This window comes from Macaca thibetana, chromosome 19, assembly GCF_024542745.1.
Source record: "Macaca thibetana thibetana isolate TM-01 chromosome 19, ASM2454274v1, whole genome shotgun sequence".
NCBI classification, from domain to species: domain Eukaryota; kingdom Metazoa; phylum Chordata; class Mammalia; order Primates; family Cercopithecidae; genus Macaca; species Macaca thibetana.
In genome coordinates, this window is record NC_065596.1 from 19,082,773 (window position 1) to 19,100,962 (window position 18,190).

The window sequence follows — 18,190 nt, forward strand, 5'->3', positions numbered from 1 at the left end:
ACAAGGACGGAATCCCCACCCGCCAGGCACATCTATTCTTAATGCAAACAAACTCCATCCTGTCCCAAGAGCTCATAAAATACACATTGCTCACTGCAGTCCCCAGAGGGGCCCACGGCCTGCTGAGAGGCCAAGAGGAGCCCAGACACACTCATGAACTTGAGCTCCTCTCACGGCCCGAATCCGGCACACCAGCTGTTCCCGCACCAGCACGACCGGCTCTCAGACTTGGCAAGACCAGCGGTTCCTTTGCAAGGTGAGCCCTGGCAGGAGCCCGGAAAAGGCAGGGAGGGAGGCAGTGATGAGACCCCGATGGGGAAGAGGGAGGCCCCAGGGACAGGCTGAGCTGGGCACGAATTCATCCTGGGACCAGAGCAAGTCGCTGCTCTGCTCTGGGCTCAGTTTCCCCCGCTGTAAAAGTAGGCTGGTGCATAGAATAGGTGTGGCAAATACATGGCAAGGAAGCCCTGAAGCCCTGAAGCTTCCTCTGGAGACTGTAGCAGGTTGGGCCAGCATAGCCTGTATGCAGCTGCAGAGTCCCTCCAGGGTCATCACTACAGGCCAAGTGCAGGCCAGCCAACCCAGAGGCCCTCATGCACTGGACTCTGAGGCTGAGCTTGCACTTAAAAACAATCTGACAGGATCCATACGAGAAAGACAAGCCCCAGACCAAAAGAAAATACTTGTAAGTCACAACTGATAACCAAAATACACAGCAAACTCTCAAAGTTCAACCAAAAGAAAACAAAAGCCCGGTTAAAGAACAGAAAAAAATGGCCAGGCACGGTAGCTCACGCCTGTAATCCCAGCACTTTGGGAGGCCAAGGCAGGCGGATCACCTGAGGTCAGGAGTTCGAGACCAGCCTGGCCAACATAGCAAAACTCTGTCTCTACTAAAATAAGGGTGAGAACGGTGGCTCATGCCTGTAAATCCCAGCACTTTGGGAGGCCAAGGCGGGCAGATCACGAGGTCAAGAGATTGAGACTATACTGGCCAACATGGTGAAACCCCATCTCTACTAAAAATTCAAAAATTAGCTGGGTATGGTGGCGGGCACCTGTAGTCCCAGCCTGGTGACAGAGTGAGACTCCATCTCAAAAAAAAAGAAAATTAGCTGGGCGTGGTGGCGGGCGCCTGTAATGTAATTCCAGCTACTTGGGAGGCTGAGGCAGAGAACTGCTTGAACCCAGGAGGTAGAGGTTGCAGTGAGCTGAGATCATGCCACTGCACTCCAGCCTGGGTGACAAGAGCAAGACTCCATAAAAAAAAAAAAAAAACACTGGGCAAAAGATGTGAAGACAGCTCACCAAGGAAACACACAGATGGCAAACAGGCATGCAAAGGGGCACCGCCACGAAGGCTGCCATCGGGGGAATGCAGACTGAAACGGCAATGAGACAGCGCAACGCACCTCCCAGAGCGGCCAGGACGCACAACGCCGACAACTCCAGATGGGGGCGGGGAAGTGGGGCCCTGGGAACGTTTATTCACTGCTGCTGGGAGCACACAATGGGACAGGCAGGCGGGAGGACAGTTTGGTGGCATCTTACAAAACTAAACGTCCTCTCACCATGTGGTCCAGCAACTGGACTTCCTGGTATTTACCCAAAGGAGATGAAAACTTCGGACCATATTGCCCAGACTTGGAAGGGTCCTTCAATAGGTGAATGAGCAGGCATACTGCGGTGCACCCAGACAACAGAGTACTACTCAGTGCTGAAAAGAAACGAACTCCCAAGCCATGAAAAACAGAGCAACCTTGAACACCTATTGCTTGGTCAAAGAGGCCAATGGGGGCTGGACGCGGTGGCTCATGCCTGTAATCCCAGCACTTTAGGAGGCCGAGACGGGCGGATCACGAGGTCAGGAGATCGAGACCATCCTGGCTAGCACGGTGAAACCCTGTCTCTACTAAAAATACAAAAAATTAGCCGGGCGTGGTGGCGGGCGCCTGTAGTCCCAGCTACTCAGGAGGCTGAGGCAGGAGAATGGTGTGAACCCGGGAGGCGGAGCTTGCAGTGAGTGGAGATCACGCCACTGCACTTCAGCCTGGGCGACAGAGCAAGACTCCATCTCAAAACAAACAAACAAACAAAACCCAAAGAGGCCAATGGGAAAAGGCTACTGACTGTAGGATTCCAGCTTATGGCATTCTGGAAAAGGCTGATTTATGGAGACAGTGAGACATCAGTGGTTGCCTGGGGCGGGGGAAAGGGAGTGGGGAGAGGGAGGGATGACGAGGTGGAGCGCAGGTGATCATCAGGGTGATGAGATGACTCCGTGTGACACTGTAATCCTAGCTATTCAGGAGGCTGAGGCAGAAGAATCGCTTGAACCCAGGAGGCGGAGGTTGCAGTGAGCTGAGATTGCGCCATTGCACTGCAGCTTGGGCGACAGAGCAAGACTCTGTCTCAAAAACAAAGAAACAAACACACAAGAAACGTTCACAGCAGCATTATTCATAATAGCCAAAAAGAGAACACAGCCTGAATGTCCGTCAGCAAATGAACCAATCACAACCACGCAGGATAAGGCAGATACCCCACTCCAGTCAACACTATGCGGGATAAGGCGGACACCCCACTCCGATCAACACCACGCGGGACAAGGCAGACACCCCACTCCAATCAACACCACGCGGGACAAGGCGGACACTTCACTCTGATCAACACTGCGCGGGACAAGGTGGACACCCCACTCCAATCAACACCGCACGGGATAAGGCGGACACTTCACTCCAATCAACACCGCGCGGGACAAGGCGGACACCCCACTCCGATCAACACCGCGCGGGATAAGGCGGACACCCCACTCCGATCAACACCGCGCAGGACAAGGCGGACACTTCACTCCGATCAACACCGCGCGGGACAAGGCGGACACTTCACTCCGATCAACACCGCGCGGGACAAGGCGGACACCTCACTCCGATCAACACCGCGCGGGACAAGGCGGACACCTCACTCCGATCAACACCGCGCGGGACAAGGCGGACACCCCACTCCGATCAACACCGCGCGGGACAAGGCGGACACCCCACTCCGATCAACACCGCGCGGGACAAGGCGGACACCCCACTCCGATCAACACCGCGCGGGATAAGGCAGACACCCCACTCCGATCAACACCGCGGGGATAAGGCGGACACTTCACTCCGATCAACACCGCGCGGGACAAGGCGGACACCCCACTCCGATCAACACCGCGCGGGATAAGGCGGACACCCCACTCCGATCAACACCGCGCGGGATAAGGCGGACACTTCACTCCGATCAACACCGCGCGGGACAAGGCGGACACCCCACTCCGATCAACACCACGCGGGATAAGGCGGACACTTCACTCCGATCAACACCGCGCGGGACAAGGCGGACACCCCACTCCGATCAACACCACGCGGGATAAGGCGGACACTTCACTCCGATAAACACCACGCGGGATAAGGCGGACACCCCACTCCGATAAACACCACACGGGATAAGGTGGACACCCCACTCTGATAAACACCACACGGGATAAGGCGGACACCCCACTCCGATCAACACCATGCGGGATAAGGCGGACACCCCACTCCAATCAACACCACGCGGGATAAGGCGGACACTTCACCCCGATAAACACAGCGTGGGATAAGGCGGACACCCCACTCCGATAAACACCACACGGGATAAGGCGGACACCCCACTCTGATAAACACCACACGGGATAAGGCGGACACCCCACTCCGATAAACACCACACGGGATAAGGCGGACACCCCACTCCGATAAACACCACACGGGATAAGGCGGACACCCCACTCCGATAAACACCACACAGGATAAGGCGGACACCCCACTCTGATAAACACCACACGGGATAAGGCGGACACCCCACTCCGATAAACACCACACGGGATAAGGTGGACACCCCCCTCTGATAAACACAGCATGGGATAAGGTGGACACTCCCACTCCAAAAATGCAAAACCCAAAAAGCTCCAAGGTCCAAAATGTTCTGAGTACGGATACGACGCCACAAGTGAAAACTTTCACAGCTGACCTCATGTGACCGGTCACGGTTAAGACACAGTCAAAACTTCATTTCATGCACAAAATTATTAAAAACTTTGTATCAAGTTATTTTCAAGCTACACACATAGCTTGAAACACAGAGGAATTTTGTGTTTAGACTTTAATCTGCGGAACTGCAGGTCCCGGTGTTGGCGGTGGGGCTGGGTGGGAGGCGGCTGCATTGCGGAGGTGGATTGCTCTGCCTCATGAACGGTTGAGCACCATCTCCGTGGTGCTGTTCTCACGGTAGTGAGTTCTCGCGAAACCTGGCTGTTGAAAAGCGTATGGCACCTCCCCTTACTCTCTCCTGCTCCTGCTCCCGCCATGTAAGATGGATCAGCTTCTCCTTCACCTTTGCCATGACTCTAAGTTTCCTGAGGCCTCCCCAGCCACGTTTCTTGTAGAGCCTGCAGAAACGTGAACCAATTAAACCTTTTCTTTATTCACTACCCAGTCTCAGGTGTTTTTCTTTTTTTTTTTTCTTGCGACGGAGTCTCACTCTTGCCCAGGCTGGAGTGCAGTGGCGTGATCTCGGTTCACTGCAACCTCCACCTCCGGGGTTCAAGTGACTCTCCTGCCTCAGCCTCCCAAGTAGTTGGGACTACAGGCACCCGCCACCATGGCTGGCTAAGCTTTGTATTTTTAGTAGAGACAGGGTTTTGCCATATTGGCCAGGCTGGTCTTGAACTCCTGACCTCAAGTGATCCGCCCACCTCAGCCTCCCAAAGTGCTGGGATTGCAGGCGTGAGCCACCACACCCGGCCTCTGGTATTTCTTTACAGCAGTGCAAGAACAGACTAATCCAGACTTGGGGCCCATCTCCAAGATATCCCAGTATGTATAGGCAAATATTTTGTCCTAAATTCGAAATACTCTGGTCTCATGCTTGCTTCTGGCGGAGTGGGAAGCAAAGCTGGCTTGTGGCTGGCTCCGTGTTGGGGCGTCTCCCTCAGGCTCTCTACGGTGGGCTCACTTCCAGCCTGAACAGACTCCTCTGTACGATAAACCAGCACCCTCAGCTCAGAGAGCAAAGCCAGTCCCCTGCAGGCCACAGAGCAGACAGGGTCCACTAAGCAGGGCAGGACCAAGGCTGGCCGTGGCCTCAGGGCAGTCACAGCTTCCTGATCCTGTTCCACACACACCTGCCACGCAGGCCCACGTGCAGGCCCACTTCCGGCGTCCAGCAGGGCCTGGGGGGCCTTACGGCTGAGACCGGGACTCTGGGGATGCCCGCCAGCTGCTCTCATGGAGAGTCCAGCCTGTGTGGACAAGGGGACGCTTCGGCAGGCCAGGCTCCGGATGGGAGACGGGATCCCCTCACCCCAGTGTCTCCGGGCCCTGAGCCCAAGGCAGGGACCAGGCTGGAGCTGAATCCAGCAGGTGGCCTGGCGGGCTGAAGACTCAAGGCTCCACAGTACCAGGAAGACGAGCGGCAGGGACTGGAAAAGTACACGTGTTTGTAACACGCTATGGGCCAGCTGCTGAGGCTAGAGGCAGGGCCAGGGTGAGCTCAGGGTGGGGACTGCGGGGTGTGGCAGGAGGGGCCCTGCAAAAATCAGAGAAAGCCTGGATTCCTCTTTCTTCCCTGAAGGACGAGGCCCACAGTCAGAGCCTGGGCGAGGGAGTTAACCTTGCCCGCCTAGAAGCTTCATCTGCCAAGACAGAGTCTTGTTCAGGGCCCTCCCACCACCACCCACGAGGAAGCTGGTCCCTGTTCTTCCCCGGGAACTCGTACTTACGTCATCGTACAAAGAGCCGCTGATATCAGCCCCATAGATCGGGGAGACAAAGGTGAGATTCTTCCAGTATTTGCGTTCAAGGTCGTCAAAGTCCTGGTGCCGTGGGGTACAGTACCTGGTGAACAAACACCCCAAAACCAGCTCAGGGTGGGGCCTGGGTGCCACACAGCCCACCCTCAGCCACCAGGAACCCGGGACACCCATGAAAGAGGTAGGAGGGGCTTGGCTCAGACTGCCTGTGCCCCCGCCTAGGGTGCCACGTAACCTGCTCACGGGTGGGAGAGAGCAGGAGAGAGCATTTCCATGGGCGAGCAAGTGGCCCAAACCCAGGTACCCCTCCTCCGTTATCCTGGCCCGGGGCGCCCACATCAGAACATAAGCCAGGGGGAGTGGGCAGGGGAAAGAGGCCCTGGGTGGCTCTTCTTATCCCTGTGTGGCAAAGACCAAGCTCAGACGACAGACTAGGGGGCTGGGAAGGCCGGGTGAGCAGGACAGACCAGGCTCCGCTCTGATGCCAGAGCCACAAGGCACGCGAACCTCAGAGAGCCACGGGGTGGAGGCCACAGATGGGGAGGAGGGCATGGCGACGGGGAGGAGGGCATGGCGACGGGGAGGAGGGCATGGCGACGGGATGGGCCTGCGCAGCACGGAGGCTGCATGGCTGCGCCTGTTGAATCGGGGAGCCGTATTTGGAATGCTGCCAGTACACGCAGGTGCCATGTGTACCCGGGTACATGCCCATAGATGTGCCCACATGGATGTGCCTGTGTCCAGTGCACGTGCCCACATGTACCCGTGTGTGCCTGTGTAGAAACGTGTGTGTGCCATGTGTACCTGTGTGTGCCTGCGCATGGACATGCATGTGCTCTGTGTACCTATGCGTGTCTACAGGTGCCCTCGTGTGTGCCTGTGCATGTGCCTGCGTGGAGCCAGGGAGCCCTCTCTGAGGAGGGGCCACCAGCCCACGCGTCACAGGAGGGTGTGGAGGACGCGGTCCCAGGCCAGGGCACCACCCGACATGCACTGGTGAGCCCTGGGAAGCTGAGGCGAGGGCAGCATGGGTCAGCCCAGGCGGGGAGGGGGTCCGGATCCACACTGGGAACAGGGGTTGCCACAGCCCACACAGGGCACACAGAGCAGGCCGGCCATGCTGTTGGGGCTGCATGTGCTGCACCTTATCTGCCCCCAGGGCCCCCATGAGCAGGTGTGGCCCTCGGGACGGGGGTCAGGTCCGCCCCACCTGCCCCGCGTACTTCTCGCTGTTGGCCAGGCGGCGGTACTCGCCCACTGTCATGGCTTTCTTCTGGATGTTGTACTGCGTGAAAAGGCCCGACTGGCCCGTCACCACCTGCTGGATGGGCGCCGGGATCACCACGTCGTCTATGTCGTCATACGTCTGCCGCGGCTTCCACTCCTTCGGGGGGATGATCTGCAAGACCAAGATGGGAGTCAGCGGCTCCCTCAGAGCCTCAGGGCAGGGTCAGAGAGCAGACTGTGCCACCGGCTCCCCAGAGACCGGCACCCCCAGATCTGCACCTCGGGACATCCCCTGGGGCATCAAGAAACCCCCGCTGCCTTATCAAACTCCCCAGGAGACTCTGCAGCCAACAAGGGCTTCACCTGCTAGGGCAGAGCCATCCCCAAGGCCTGGGAAGCTGGATATAGCACCCCCCCGACACGTGTATGCAGGATTACAGACTCAGCAAACATAGCTGGGACTGGGTGTGTGTGTTCCGGCATCTCGAGGCTCAGAGACTCGTATCTGGAGGCATTTAGTGTTGTTGTTTTTGAGACAGGGTCTTGCTCTGTCACTCAGGCTGGAGGGCAGTAGCACAACCATAGCTCACTGCAGCCTCCAACTCCTGGACTCAAGCAATCCTCCCACCTCAGTCTCCCGAGTACCTGGGACCACAGACTTGCACCACCACACTCAGCTAATTTTTAAAAAATGCTTTCATTTTCTCTAGAGATGGAGTCTCATTTTGTTGCACAGATTGGTCTCGAACTCCTGGCCTCAACTGATCCTCCCACCTCAGCCTCCCAAAGTGCTGGGATTACAGGTGTCAGCCGCTGCGCCCTGGCAAGGCATTTTCTAAAACGGGAATCTTCATGCTTGGTTATAAGCACTGCAGCTCATCATGCCCTCTGGCAGCAGGAAATGAGAACAGCACCCACTGGCCACCAAGAGGCCACCAGGGCCACATGCAGCTGGAGACCAGGGCTTGGAGCCCAGACACTCGCTCCAGTGGCTCCCCTTGGTTGAGACCCACTATGGGGCAACCCAAGTTCTAGGAATTAGGAATCACTGGGAAACAGATCCCGCCCCCATGGGCCTCCGCCCCGCCTGGAGTGGGCCAACAGGAAGCACAGGCGCGGGGAGGGTGACAGCACCACGTGGGACGGGGGCAGGGGCCACGGGGCAGGACAGGAGCTATGTGGAGCTGGGCACTGTGCAGAGTGTGCTGGGGCCCAGCGCACCCATCCCCAGGATGGGAGGAACGGCAGAGCTCCCATCTGACCGCTGAGGAAACTGAGGCACACAGCAATCCACAACACAGCCCAGGGCACCCTGGGGTGGGCGGGCAGACTATGGCCCAAGACCTCTAGCCTGGAGGCTGTGTGAACTTCCACCACCCCAGAGAAGCCCCAGGCCACCTCAGACACTGGGACTTGCAGAGAGGACAGCAGAGGAGGACAAGGACCAGCACCCGTCAGAGGCGGCGCGGCAGCCAGAACCCGGTGGCTTCACCCCATTCAGGAGCTGAGGGACCAGGGCTATCCGGGGGTACACGCCTCACCCTGGGCTCCTGGCCTTGTCCCCAGCCTCATGTTCCCTCCTCTGGTGGGGGTGAGCCTATGGGCTGACAAGACCAGATTCCAGACTGCTGGTGGGCACCACGGGCCTTGTGGGCACCAGGCACCCTTCTGTGCAGGCCCCGCAGGCACTCCGGGGCTGCCACACCCAGTCCTGGGGTGGGCACTGTAGGCCCCATGCCTCCTTCCAGGGGTCGACCAGGCCACTCACTGCACAGGGAAAAGGAACTAACCCACCCACTTCAGCTCATGTGCCAGGAATCTGGGAAGCCGCCCCTCCATGCTCAGGGCCACCGAGGGAAGAGCTGTATGTTGAGGCCCACGTTGCTGGTAGCTTCCAGAATGGCTGAAATCCATTTACTGTCCCCAAGGACCCAGCAATCACATCAGTGAAGAAACTGTTTTGCTTGGCAATGAAAACACTTATCCTCCAGGTGCCTGTTAACGACAGGAAGGTGCTGCCTCCGTGGCCGGCATGCGCAGGTTTCTTTAGCAAAAGCAGTAACAGCAGCAGCAGCCGCAGCCGCAGCGAGCAGGTGGCTCTCAACTGAGGGGGGGGTCTTATTCCCCGGGGGACACCTGGCCATGTCTGGGGACATCTGTGGCTGTCACGACTGGGGGTGCTCCTGGAATGAGGTAAGTGGAGGCCAGGGAAGCTGCTCAGCACCCTGCCAGTGCCCAGGATGGCTCCACCCCGGAGAACAATGCAGCCCCAAGTCCACAGTGCCAAGCAAAGAGAAGCGCTAATTTAGAGTTAAACCGAGACGAGGCCGGTCCCAAGGAAAGGATGGTCCAGGTTAGCGCCGGCTCTCTCTGAGACTCTCCACCCCTTCCATGTCCAGTGTGGCCACAGTGCAATAGGCGGCTGGGGCACCTGTCCCTGGCACAGGCTGTGTGACGGCAGGGTGCTGGGGCAGCTGCAGGGCTGCTGTTCTCTTAGATTTCATGGGAGCAGCTGAAGAGTCAGCGAGACACTAAGACATTCAGGAGTGGAAAGGCGAGAAACAGAAACAAAAGGGCCTGTGTCCCAGACACGAGATGTTCCTGCAGAGAACTGAGCGGTATGGTCTGAGGCGCCACGGGCCAGCGCTGCTCTGATTCACACAGGCGCTGCTCCCCCGTCTCCAGGAAGCCCCAGTCTGCTTCTGCAGGAGGCTTCCACGAACCTGGCTCGGCTCCAAAACCACGCCAAAGCTGCTGGCCGAGGGGAAGCCGTGAACTGGCCTCTTCAACGCTATTGGAGGAAACGCACCCATGATCCCAGTCTGCTAAATGAACAAAACACTTTGCTCCCGATTCCTCTGCTCTGGAGAGAGCCTCGGGCTACTTTGCTCGTCTGTCCCCTCCACAGCGGGCACTGTGTAGTAAAGACATCTGGGAGCCACGCAGGAGGCTCCAAACGCCCCCACGGCGTCTGCGCCGCACACACAGAGCCACACGTTAGGTGACACAGCCCAGGCAGGTGCTGACAGGCGGCGTGAACGAGGGCCACTTCCAGCTGGGCTCAAACCCGAAGGCTCTAGGAAAATCCCGCGGGGCGGAAGAGGACAGAAGTGACATCCCACATTCTGCCGAGACGCAAATCCAGAAGGAGGGCTCCAGGCGCAGAAGGCTGAAAAGAAGGCACTGAAAGCCGCTCAGGACATTTCCACTGCCACACTCAGACCTCCCAGGCTGCAGGCGGCCCCCGGAAGTGCCTCACACGGGCTCCTGGGGGGGCCAGATTCAGCTGAGGCCAGGAAGGCGACCGGCCACATGCCAACAGTGAGAGAGGCAAATGCTGGCAGGCGGTAGAGCTGAGGGCGGCCAGGGCCTCCCCTGCTGGCACCCGTCTGGGAGGCAGCTGGTGGGGTGGCGGGGCACCGGAAGCTCCCACCCCTCCCAACAGGACCCCCAACAGGGCCTCCCAGGGCTCCTCTCACCTCAGTGCTTCCCGAGTGGCCGGGGACACCCCATGTGGAGGCCCTAGCAACTCCAGTGAGGGGCTCCCCACACCCAGGGCACCGACAGCACCAGGGCCCTCTCAGGGCTGAGCCCGAAGCTCCTACCCCGACCCAGCTCCATCGGGCCTGCGGATCTCTGCTGGGGGCAGGGGGATGTATAACCAAACACAATTCTGATGGAACCAGGAAACTCCCAGGCGCCCCCCACACACACATACATGCACGCACACACACACACACACTGTGGTCAAGGCAGGGAGATCAGGGTGAGAGGGGGACCCCGACACCCCCACAGCTTGCTCAGAACCAGCAGGGCACTGTGCTCCTTCTCCAAACAGGCTGGCAGCCCCGAGCCAAGGGCCCCCCATTTGGAAGATGCAGGGCTGCCCAGGGCCAAAGCAGATGCTTCCCTGAGCCCATCTGTCCCCAAAGAGCTGCAGAAGGGGGTGTGCGTGTGCCACATGCGGGTGCCAACGTGACTCTGCAGCTGCCAAGCTCTCTGGGCTGTGTGAGAGCCGCCACCCCTCTCAGTCTCCTGTGCACACACACACAGTCACACCAACACGTGCACACACGTCCCCTCCATAGCATGGGACCCAGACAGCCCCCTACCACCCAGCCCCCTCCACAGGTTTGAGAAAGGATTCTCTGCATCGGTGCAAGGAAAGCAGCACACGAGAGGCATGGGAAGGAACATGCAGAACACAAGGCAGGGCAACCACACTCCCCACATTGGCCTAAGACGCTGGAGCTGAGAGTCTCTGGAGGAACTGGCCTGGTGGGGTACAGAAGCCTGAAGCAGCGACATCAGGGCTCAAACAGGCAGCAGCCAAGGAGGCAGAGAGGAAGGGACAAAACAGAGGTGCTGGAGCGGGGGAGGACAGGCCACCCGGGAACCCAGGCTGCACCCAAGGCCGCCACGTGGAAGACAGAGAGAGCTGGAAACGCTGGGGCCACGGAGCCAGGTGGGAGGTAAGGGACGAGAAAGAAGTGACAGGTGGGCATTTAAAGGTGCCTCGGAAAAGAGCACAGGGCGGTCTGAGATGCTGATTCCCCACAACTTCCTGACATCAGACGCCCTGAATCCCAAGCCAGAAAGGGCTGCTGCATCCTGGGAAATATGGAAGTAGGTCAAGGGCAGGAGACAGAGGCAGATGTGATGCCAGGATAAAGGGAGGCCACGCCTGTCCCACCTGCCCTAAGGACACCAGGGAGAGGAGGAGGAGGAGCACCTGGGCCCTTCCTGGGACAGCAGCCTGTGGCCTAGAGGGCCAGAGAAGACAGTCTGAGATCAGACAGGACGACCAAAGCCTTTTAAAGACAGAACTGAAGCCGGGACGGGAGCAGGCCCCACCACTCTGACCCGGACACAGAGGTGCCGTCATTCCCATATCGTCACTGTGTGTTACAGGCAAAAATCCAGCTTGGTGGCACACACCTGTGGTCCCAGATACTCAGGAAGCTGAGGCTGGAGGATTGCTTGAGCCCAGGAGGTCAAGGCTGTAGTGAGCTGTGATCGCACCACTGCACCCCAGCACCCCAGCCTGGGAGACAGAGCCAGACCCCATCTCAAAACAGAAAAAACATCCATCTTGTGGGGAAGAGAAGACGGTGTGAGGCTGTGTCCCTCACTCTCCGGCTCACAGACGAAGAAATAACAACGTGAGTCCAATACTGAAGGATCACTAGGAGAGACGAAGGCTAATGACAAACCCACCACAACCAGGGAGTGGAGGGCGGGGCAGGGCAGAGGAGGCCCAAAGAGGCAGGCAGCCTCAGCGCGCAGCAAACTGCGGCCCTCGGGCCAAATCAGCCCCTTCCTGCTTCTATATAGCCTTTAAGAAGGCTTTTTTTGCTGGGGGAGGGAGGGCGGGGGGAAAGATGATTTCAGAACACGTGAAAACAACATGCGTTTGCACTTCAGCGTCCAGGAATAAAGTTGTGCCGGCACGGGGCTGTGCACTTTCATTCACACGGTGTCTGGCTGCTCGGTCGCTCACAGAGCCTAGGCATTCCCTCTCTGGCTGTGTGTAGAGAGTGCCCGCCGATCCCTGGCCCAGCTGAGGAAGAACAGTGATAGTCAAATGGCAAAGCAACTGGAAGAATTCAAAATGCAAAGATGATTCATCTTCCACACTGAGGGGTGAGCACTGCTCGAACAGGCTCACATCAGAACACAGAGACTCACGGACCACGGCAGCCACCTTTGGAGCCGTGAAACGTGCAGCACGGACTTTTAAGTTTGTTTTGTGACACAGGATCTTGCTCTGTTGTCCAGTGTCTCAGCTCACTGCAGCCTCAACCTCCCTGACTCAAGTGATCCTCCCACCTCAGCCTCCCGAGTAGCTGGGACCACAGGCATGTACCAACACCACACACACCAGGCTCATTTTTGTATTTTTAGTAGAGATGGGATCTCACTGTGTTGCCCAGGTTAGTCTCAAACTCCTGGCCTCAAGCAATCCTCCTGCCTCGGCCTCCCGAAATGCTGGGATTACAGGCCTGGGTCACCATGCCCAGTCGAGCAGCATGGTACTGTAGATACTTAGCACATGGGGTTTGGGGATCTGCTGTCTGTATTCACATACATGCACACACAAACACACGTGCACAATACACCAGGAGAGAGAGAGAAGAACCAGTAACAGCACCGCTTCCAGGGATAGGGCGGGTGACTGGGTTGGGACAGGGAGGAGGTCACTCTCCACCTGCGCCATTGCACCGTTTGAACTTTGCTGACAAAGCCACTGCCATCTCAAAAAGACTGTTTTTGGTTTGGTCTGATTTGGCGTTTTTTTTTTTTTTTTTTTTTTTTTTTTTTTTTTTGAGACGGAGTCTCGCTCTGTCGCCCAGGCTGGAGTGCAGTGGCGCGATCTCGGCTCACTGCAAGCTCCGCCTCCCGGGTTCCCGCCATTCTCCTGCCTCAGCCTCCTGAGTAGCTGGGACTACAGGCGCCCGCCACCTCGCCCGGCTAGTTTTTTGTATTTTTTAGTAGAGACGGGGTTTCACCGTGTTCGCCAGGATGGTCTCGATTTCCTGACCTCATGATCCGCCCCTCTCGGCCTCCCAAAGTGCTGGGATTACAGGCTTGAGCCACCGCGCCCGGCCTGATTTAGTTTTTGAGACAGGGTTTTGCTCTGCTGCCCAGGCAGGAGTGCAGTAGCACGGTCATAGCTCATTGCAGCCTCTAATTCCTGGGCTCAAGCAATCCTCCTGCCTCACCCTCCCAAATAGCTGGGACCACAGGCATGCACCACCGTACCCAGCTTAAAAATAAAAAAAAAATTGTTTGACAAGGAAAGTAAGGGCATCCCGGGCACCGAACGCCCCTGGAAGGCTTCCTAGACTCCTGACATCCCTCAGTGAGATGTCAGCTCACAGCCAGAACAACCTGGAGCCCCACAGCCCCTGGACTTCACTGCAGTGTGGCTGTGTCCCTACCACCACCTGCCAGCCCCCTGGGGCCAGGGCCTGCATCGGCCGCTTCTCAACTCCAGTGCCTAGAATGGTGCCTGGCACACTTGGAACTCCACAAACAGGTGCTGGTAAACGAGCCTGGAGTGGCCCCGAAACATATTCCACATGCACGGGCCTCGCCCGTGGGGCCGGCTGAGCTGGGACCCAGGATGTCCACAGGCCCGCAGCGCAGGCGGATGGAGGGCTGCGCTGGGGCCAGGACGTCACCCACCTTGGCCAGGCCCGCCCGGTGGGCTCCCTGCGACTCTATGTAGGCCACGTATTTGTTGAAGTCTTTAAATTCTTCCATGGTTGGGCGAAACGTCATGATTTTACAGCTGGGGTTCTGGGCGCCGTGGTCCTCAGACCCCATGGCTGCAGCTGTGCGGGAAGCACACCTGTGGAGGAAGACGAGAGAGGGTGAACCAGCGGTGCCGCCACGCCCGGCCTTTGGAGCCCGTCCTCCCTCAGAACGGAGCGTGCTAAAAATACCGCGGCTGCCAAGAGGACAAAGGCGGCCAGGCCCTCACGGCTGAGCGAGGGCAGGAGAGAAAACTACGAGCGGCCCCGTCACTCTGCCGAGCACAAAAGGCACGAGGGCTGCAGCTAACGAGAAGCAGAGGCGCCCCAGTTTCTAAGGCCGAGGCGACACCGGGAGCCAGTGCGCTCATTTTAAGCAGTGCCTCGGAGAGAAACGCTTACGTGTCAGGGACGCCCCAGGTGTGTCAGCGTCCGCTGCACATCGGTCTCTCTGCCCTGAGCCAGATTCGCACGAGAGACTGCGACAGGTACCTGCGGGTTGTCGAAGGTGTGGGGGGCCGCGGGCGAGGGTCACACGCTGAAGGGCTGGCGGCCCCACCCCTCGGAGCAGGCCTGTGGGTCACGGTGGGCTGGCTGCTGCTGCCAGTGGAACTCAGGCCCGGCAGGAACCCCAGCCCAGGAGAGCAGCGGGCCCACCCGGGACGGCTCATTTCCTGCCACCACAGCTGCCTAGAGTCACGCGGGCCATCAACCAGCCCACCAGCCCTGTACAGAACAGCGATCGCAGCCCACCAGCCCTGTACAGAACGGGGGTCACAGCCCACCAGCCCTGTACAGAACGGGGGTCACAGCCCACCAGCCCTGTACAGAACGGGGGTCGCAGCTGAGTCTCCAGGCCAAGTGATCCACCGCCAGCACCCGCCTGGAAACAAACGCCAGAGTCAGACTGTCCTCTCCAAGGAGGCTGCGGGTGGGAGCAGCTCCCTCTGGCCCCAGGTGTTGCGGGGTGGGAACTGGTAGCCCACCAGGTAGCCCACCAGGAAGGGACTTCAATCATAGACTCTGCGGAAGGGTCCTCCTTGGCAGGTTAAAGTCTCCAGAGGCAGAAAGACGACAGAATTCCTCTAGGATTTGGAAATGAGGAACTTAGTCCACACAAACCCAAAAACTTAGAAAAAAATAACAAACTCCACCTCCCCACCCTGTGACCCCCAAAGTGACCTAGAGCATGAGGAAGCAAGGCAGGGAGTTGCCCAGGCAGTCGCGGGAGCAGGGCTCCCAGCCACCACGGCGCAGCCACCCGCTCCTGAAGGCGCCCCCACCGCGGGCACTAGAGGGCAGCATGCACCCAGAAATCCACTCAGGACGGCAGGGAGGCCCCAGCTAGGCTTGCACCGGCATCCAGAACCCTCCATCCAGGCAAAAGCAAAGCTGGGGGTGCCCCCTGGCCTCCCCCTACTGCCTTGGGTCCACCCCATACCCCACCTGCAGCACACACGGCTTATACCCAGCGCTGAGCCCCAGCCCTGACGTCACACCCCCGGCTGGGCTGTGGCTGAGACCCTCACTGGGTTTGACAAAACCCCACAGCTCCAAGCCCACGTGGGTTGAGGCCCTGCCCACCACCACTGTGCAGAGTCCTCATGGCTTCTCCCATGGGGCAGCTGCAAGGCCAGTGTCTGCACAGGAGGCCCCGAGTGCACCGTGGATGGCATGTGACCACACGCAGCCTAGGAATGCAGACAGTCACAGTGTCTATAAAGGCAAGGCGTCTGCCACAGTCACCAGAGTTGCCTGTGCCCAGAGACCAGCCTCTGACTGTGCGGGGCCTCCCAGGCCACCACACTGTCCCAGCAGGCCCCTCGCCCACAGCCAGGGCGCAGTACCTAATCCTCACCTGAGACCCCGCCAGCCCCACAGGCGCCCGGATGCCCCCCTACGCCGCACCTGACCTCCCGCTCTCACCTGGACGTGGCCATGCAGTATTCACCCAGGGCCTGCGCACTGTCCCCAGGGAGCCACCAGCTCAGAGGGAGCAGAGGCTGCAGCTGGACCACTGTGGGACCCTCGATGCCGGCCTGAGCTGGGCCAGTGGCCACGAAGGGCCAGTAGCCAGTGGTTAGGGTGGTCCTCTGGGAGGACTGGGCGGCAGAACGCGGTCACCTCGGGCCTCCCACTGGTCCCCAGCCCTTAGAGGCCAGGCAAAAGGCCTGAGGCCATCCCTGGATCTGCCACCAACGGTGCCCAGACGCGGTGGTGGCCGCGGGGGTCCCCACGTCCAGGCGCAGTGGTGGCCGCGGGGGTCCCCACATCCAGGCGCGGTGGTGGCCGCAGGGGTCCCCACGTCCAGGCGCGGTGGTGGCTGCAGGGGTCCCCACATCAGCACTTACTGGGTCCCTGGCCCTGCTCTGTGCATCACAGGTGGTGCCACGGCTGACCGAGCTGACTGAGGAGGGCACAGAGGCCCACGAGGGGTGGTTGTGGGCCTAGGCTACACGGAACACAGCTGGGCTGCATGCTATGCCAGGGCACTGCCATGACCGCGTGAGTCTCCCCCTGTGCTTTGGCAGCTGGTGGAGGCTCTGGGACCCATGTGCACCCAGCAGCCCTCGTCCCTGGCTGCCGCTCCGCAGGCCAGCGCACACATGGCCTCTTCCTGCCTCCCCGTAACCCACTGCAAGGGCCATCAGCTCCCAGGAAGCCCTCAAGCAAGAGTCCTGTGGGGGGCTGGCCCATCCCTCTCTGCAGGCTCTGATCGCCAGGTCATCTAAGTCCACCTGCCCCACAGGCCTGGCCACAGGGTGACCAGTATGGGGCCTGCCACAGTCTTGTGTCCCCCAGACCAGCTGGGCCCAGGAAGGACAGGGCCTGGGGCAGGGCTGGGCGGCCCAAGGGACGCCTCAAACTCGTGCTCTGTACAGCAGGAAAGCGCTAGGCATGGTGGTGCACACCTGTGGTCCCAGCTGCACGGGAGGTAGAGGCAGGGGGGTCACTCTAGCCCGGGAGGTCGAGGCTTCAGTGAGCTGTGATTGCGCCACTGCACTCCGGTCTGGGTGACAGAGATCCTGTCTCAAAAAATAGACAAATAAATAATAAAACGGGGGGCTCCCTACACCTCGCGGGGTTGTGGGAGCCCATCTGGAAAGCGTGTGGCCACAGCTGCCAGCTGCACACTGCAATGTCGGATGATAAAAGCTCGTGGCAGGTTACGCATCAAAACCCACGTTGTGGAGACCCAGACAGTCCTTCCATCTGGAAGGTGGAGCCGTGACACCAGGAGCTGCTCTTGGCACAGGTGCTCAGGCATTTCACCCACCACGGCCCCCTAGGGGCAACCTGATGCACTTCTTAAAAAACTTGTTTTTTGGCTGGGCGCAGTAGCTCAAGCCTGTAATCCCAGCACTTTGGGAGGCCAAGACGGGCAGATCACGAAGTCAGGAGATCGAGACCATCCTGGCTAACACGGTGAAATCCCGTCTCTACTAAAAAATACAAAAAACTAGCCAGGCGAAGTGGCGGGCGCCTGTAGTCCCAGCTACTCGGGAGGCTGAGGCAGGAGAATGGCGTAAACCCGGGAGATAGAGCTTGCGGTGAGCTGAGATCTGGCCACTGCACCCCAGCCTGGGCGACAGAGCAAGACTCCGTCTCAAAAAAAAAAAAAAAAATTGTTTTTTGAGACAGCATCTGGCTCTGACGCCCAGGCTAGAGTGCAGTGGCACAGTCACGGTTCACTGCAGCCTCGACTTCCTGGGCTCAAGTCATCCTCCCGCCTCAGCCTCCCAACTAGCTGGGACCACAGGTGTGTACCACCACACCTGGCTAATTTTTGTAGTTTTTGTAGAGACAGGGTCTTGCCAAGTTGCCCAGGCTGCTAATAAACACCTGGCCTGAAGTGATCCTCCCGCCTTGGCCTCCCAAAGTGTTG

At 59.0% G+C, this 18,190-nt stretch overlaps 2 protein-coding genes across 5 annotated transcripts in view; one reads left to right on the plus strand and one right to left on the minus strand.

Annotated features, from left to right (window-relative positions):
* Positions 1-18,190, minus strand: part of KDM4B (lysine demethylase 4B) — a 184,016-nt gene that overhangs the window by 105,471 nt on the left and 60,355 nt on the right. For all 4 annotated transcript variants that reach the window (XM_050770071.1, XM_050770070.1, XM_050770072.1 and 1 more), the window contains exons 3-5: positions 14,237-14,402; positions 7,045-7,220; positions 5,792-5,906 (exon numbers count right to left, since the gene is read on the minus strand). In XM_050770071.1, coding sequence (XP_050626028.1) covers positions 5,792-5,906; positions 7,045-7,220; positions 14,237-14,377 — 432 coding nt within the window. In that variant the 5' untranslated portion in view covers positions 14,378-14,402. The remainder of the gene's footprint in view (positions 1-5,791; positions 5,907-7,044; positions 7,221-14,236; positions 14,403-18,190) is intronic.
* Positions 1-18,190, plus strand: part of MYDGF (myeloid derived growth factor) — a 408,533-nt gene that overhangs the window by 10,000 nt on the left and 380,343 nt on the right. The window lies entirely within an intron of this gene.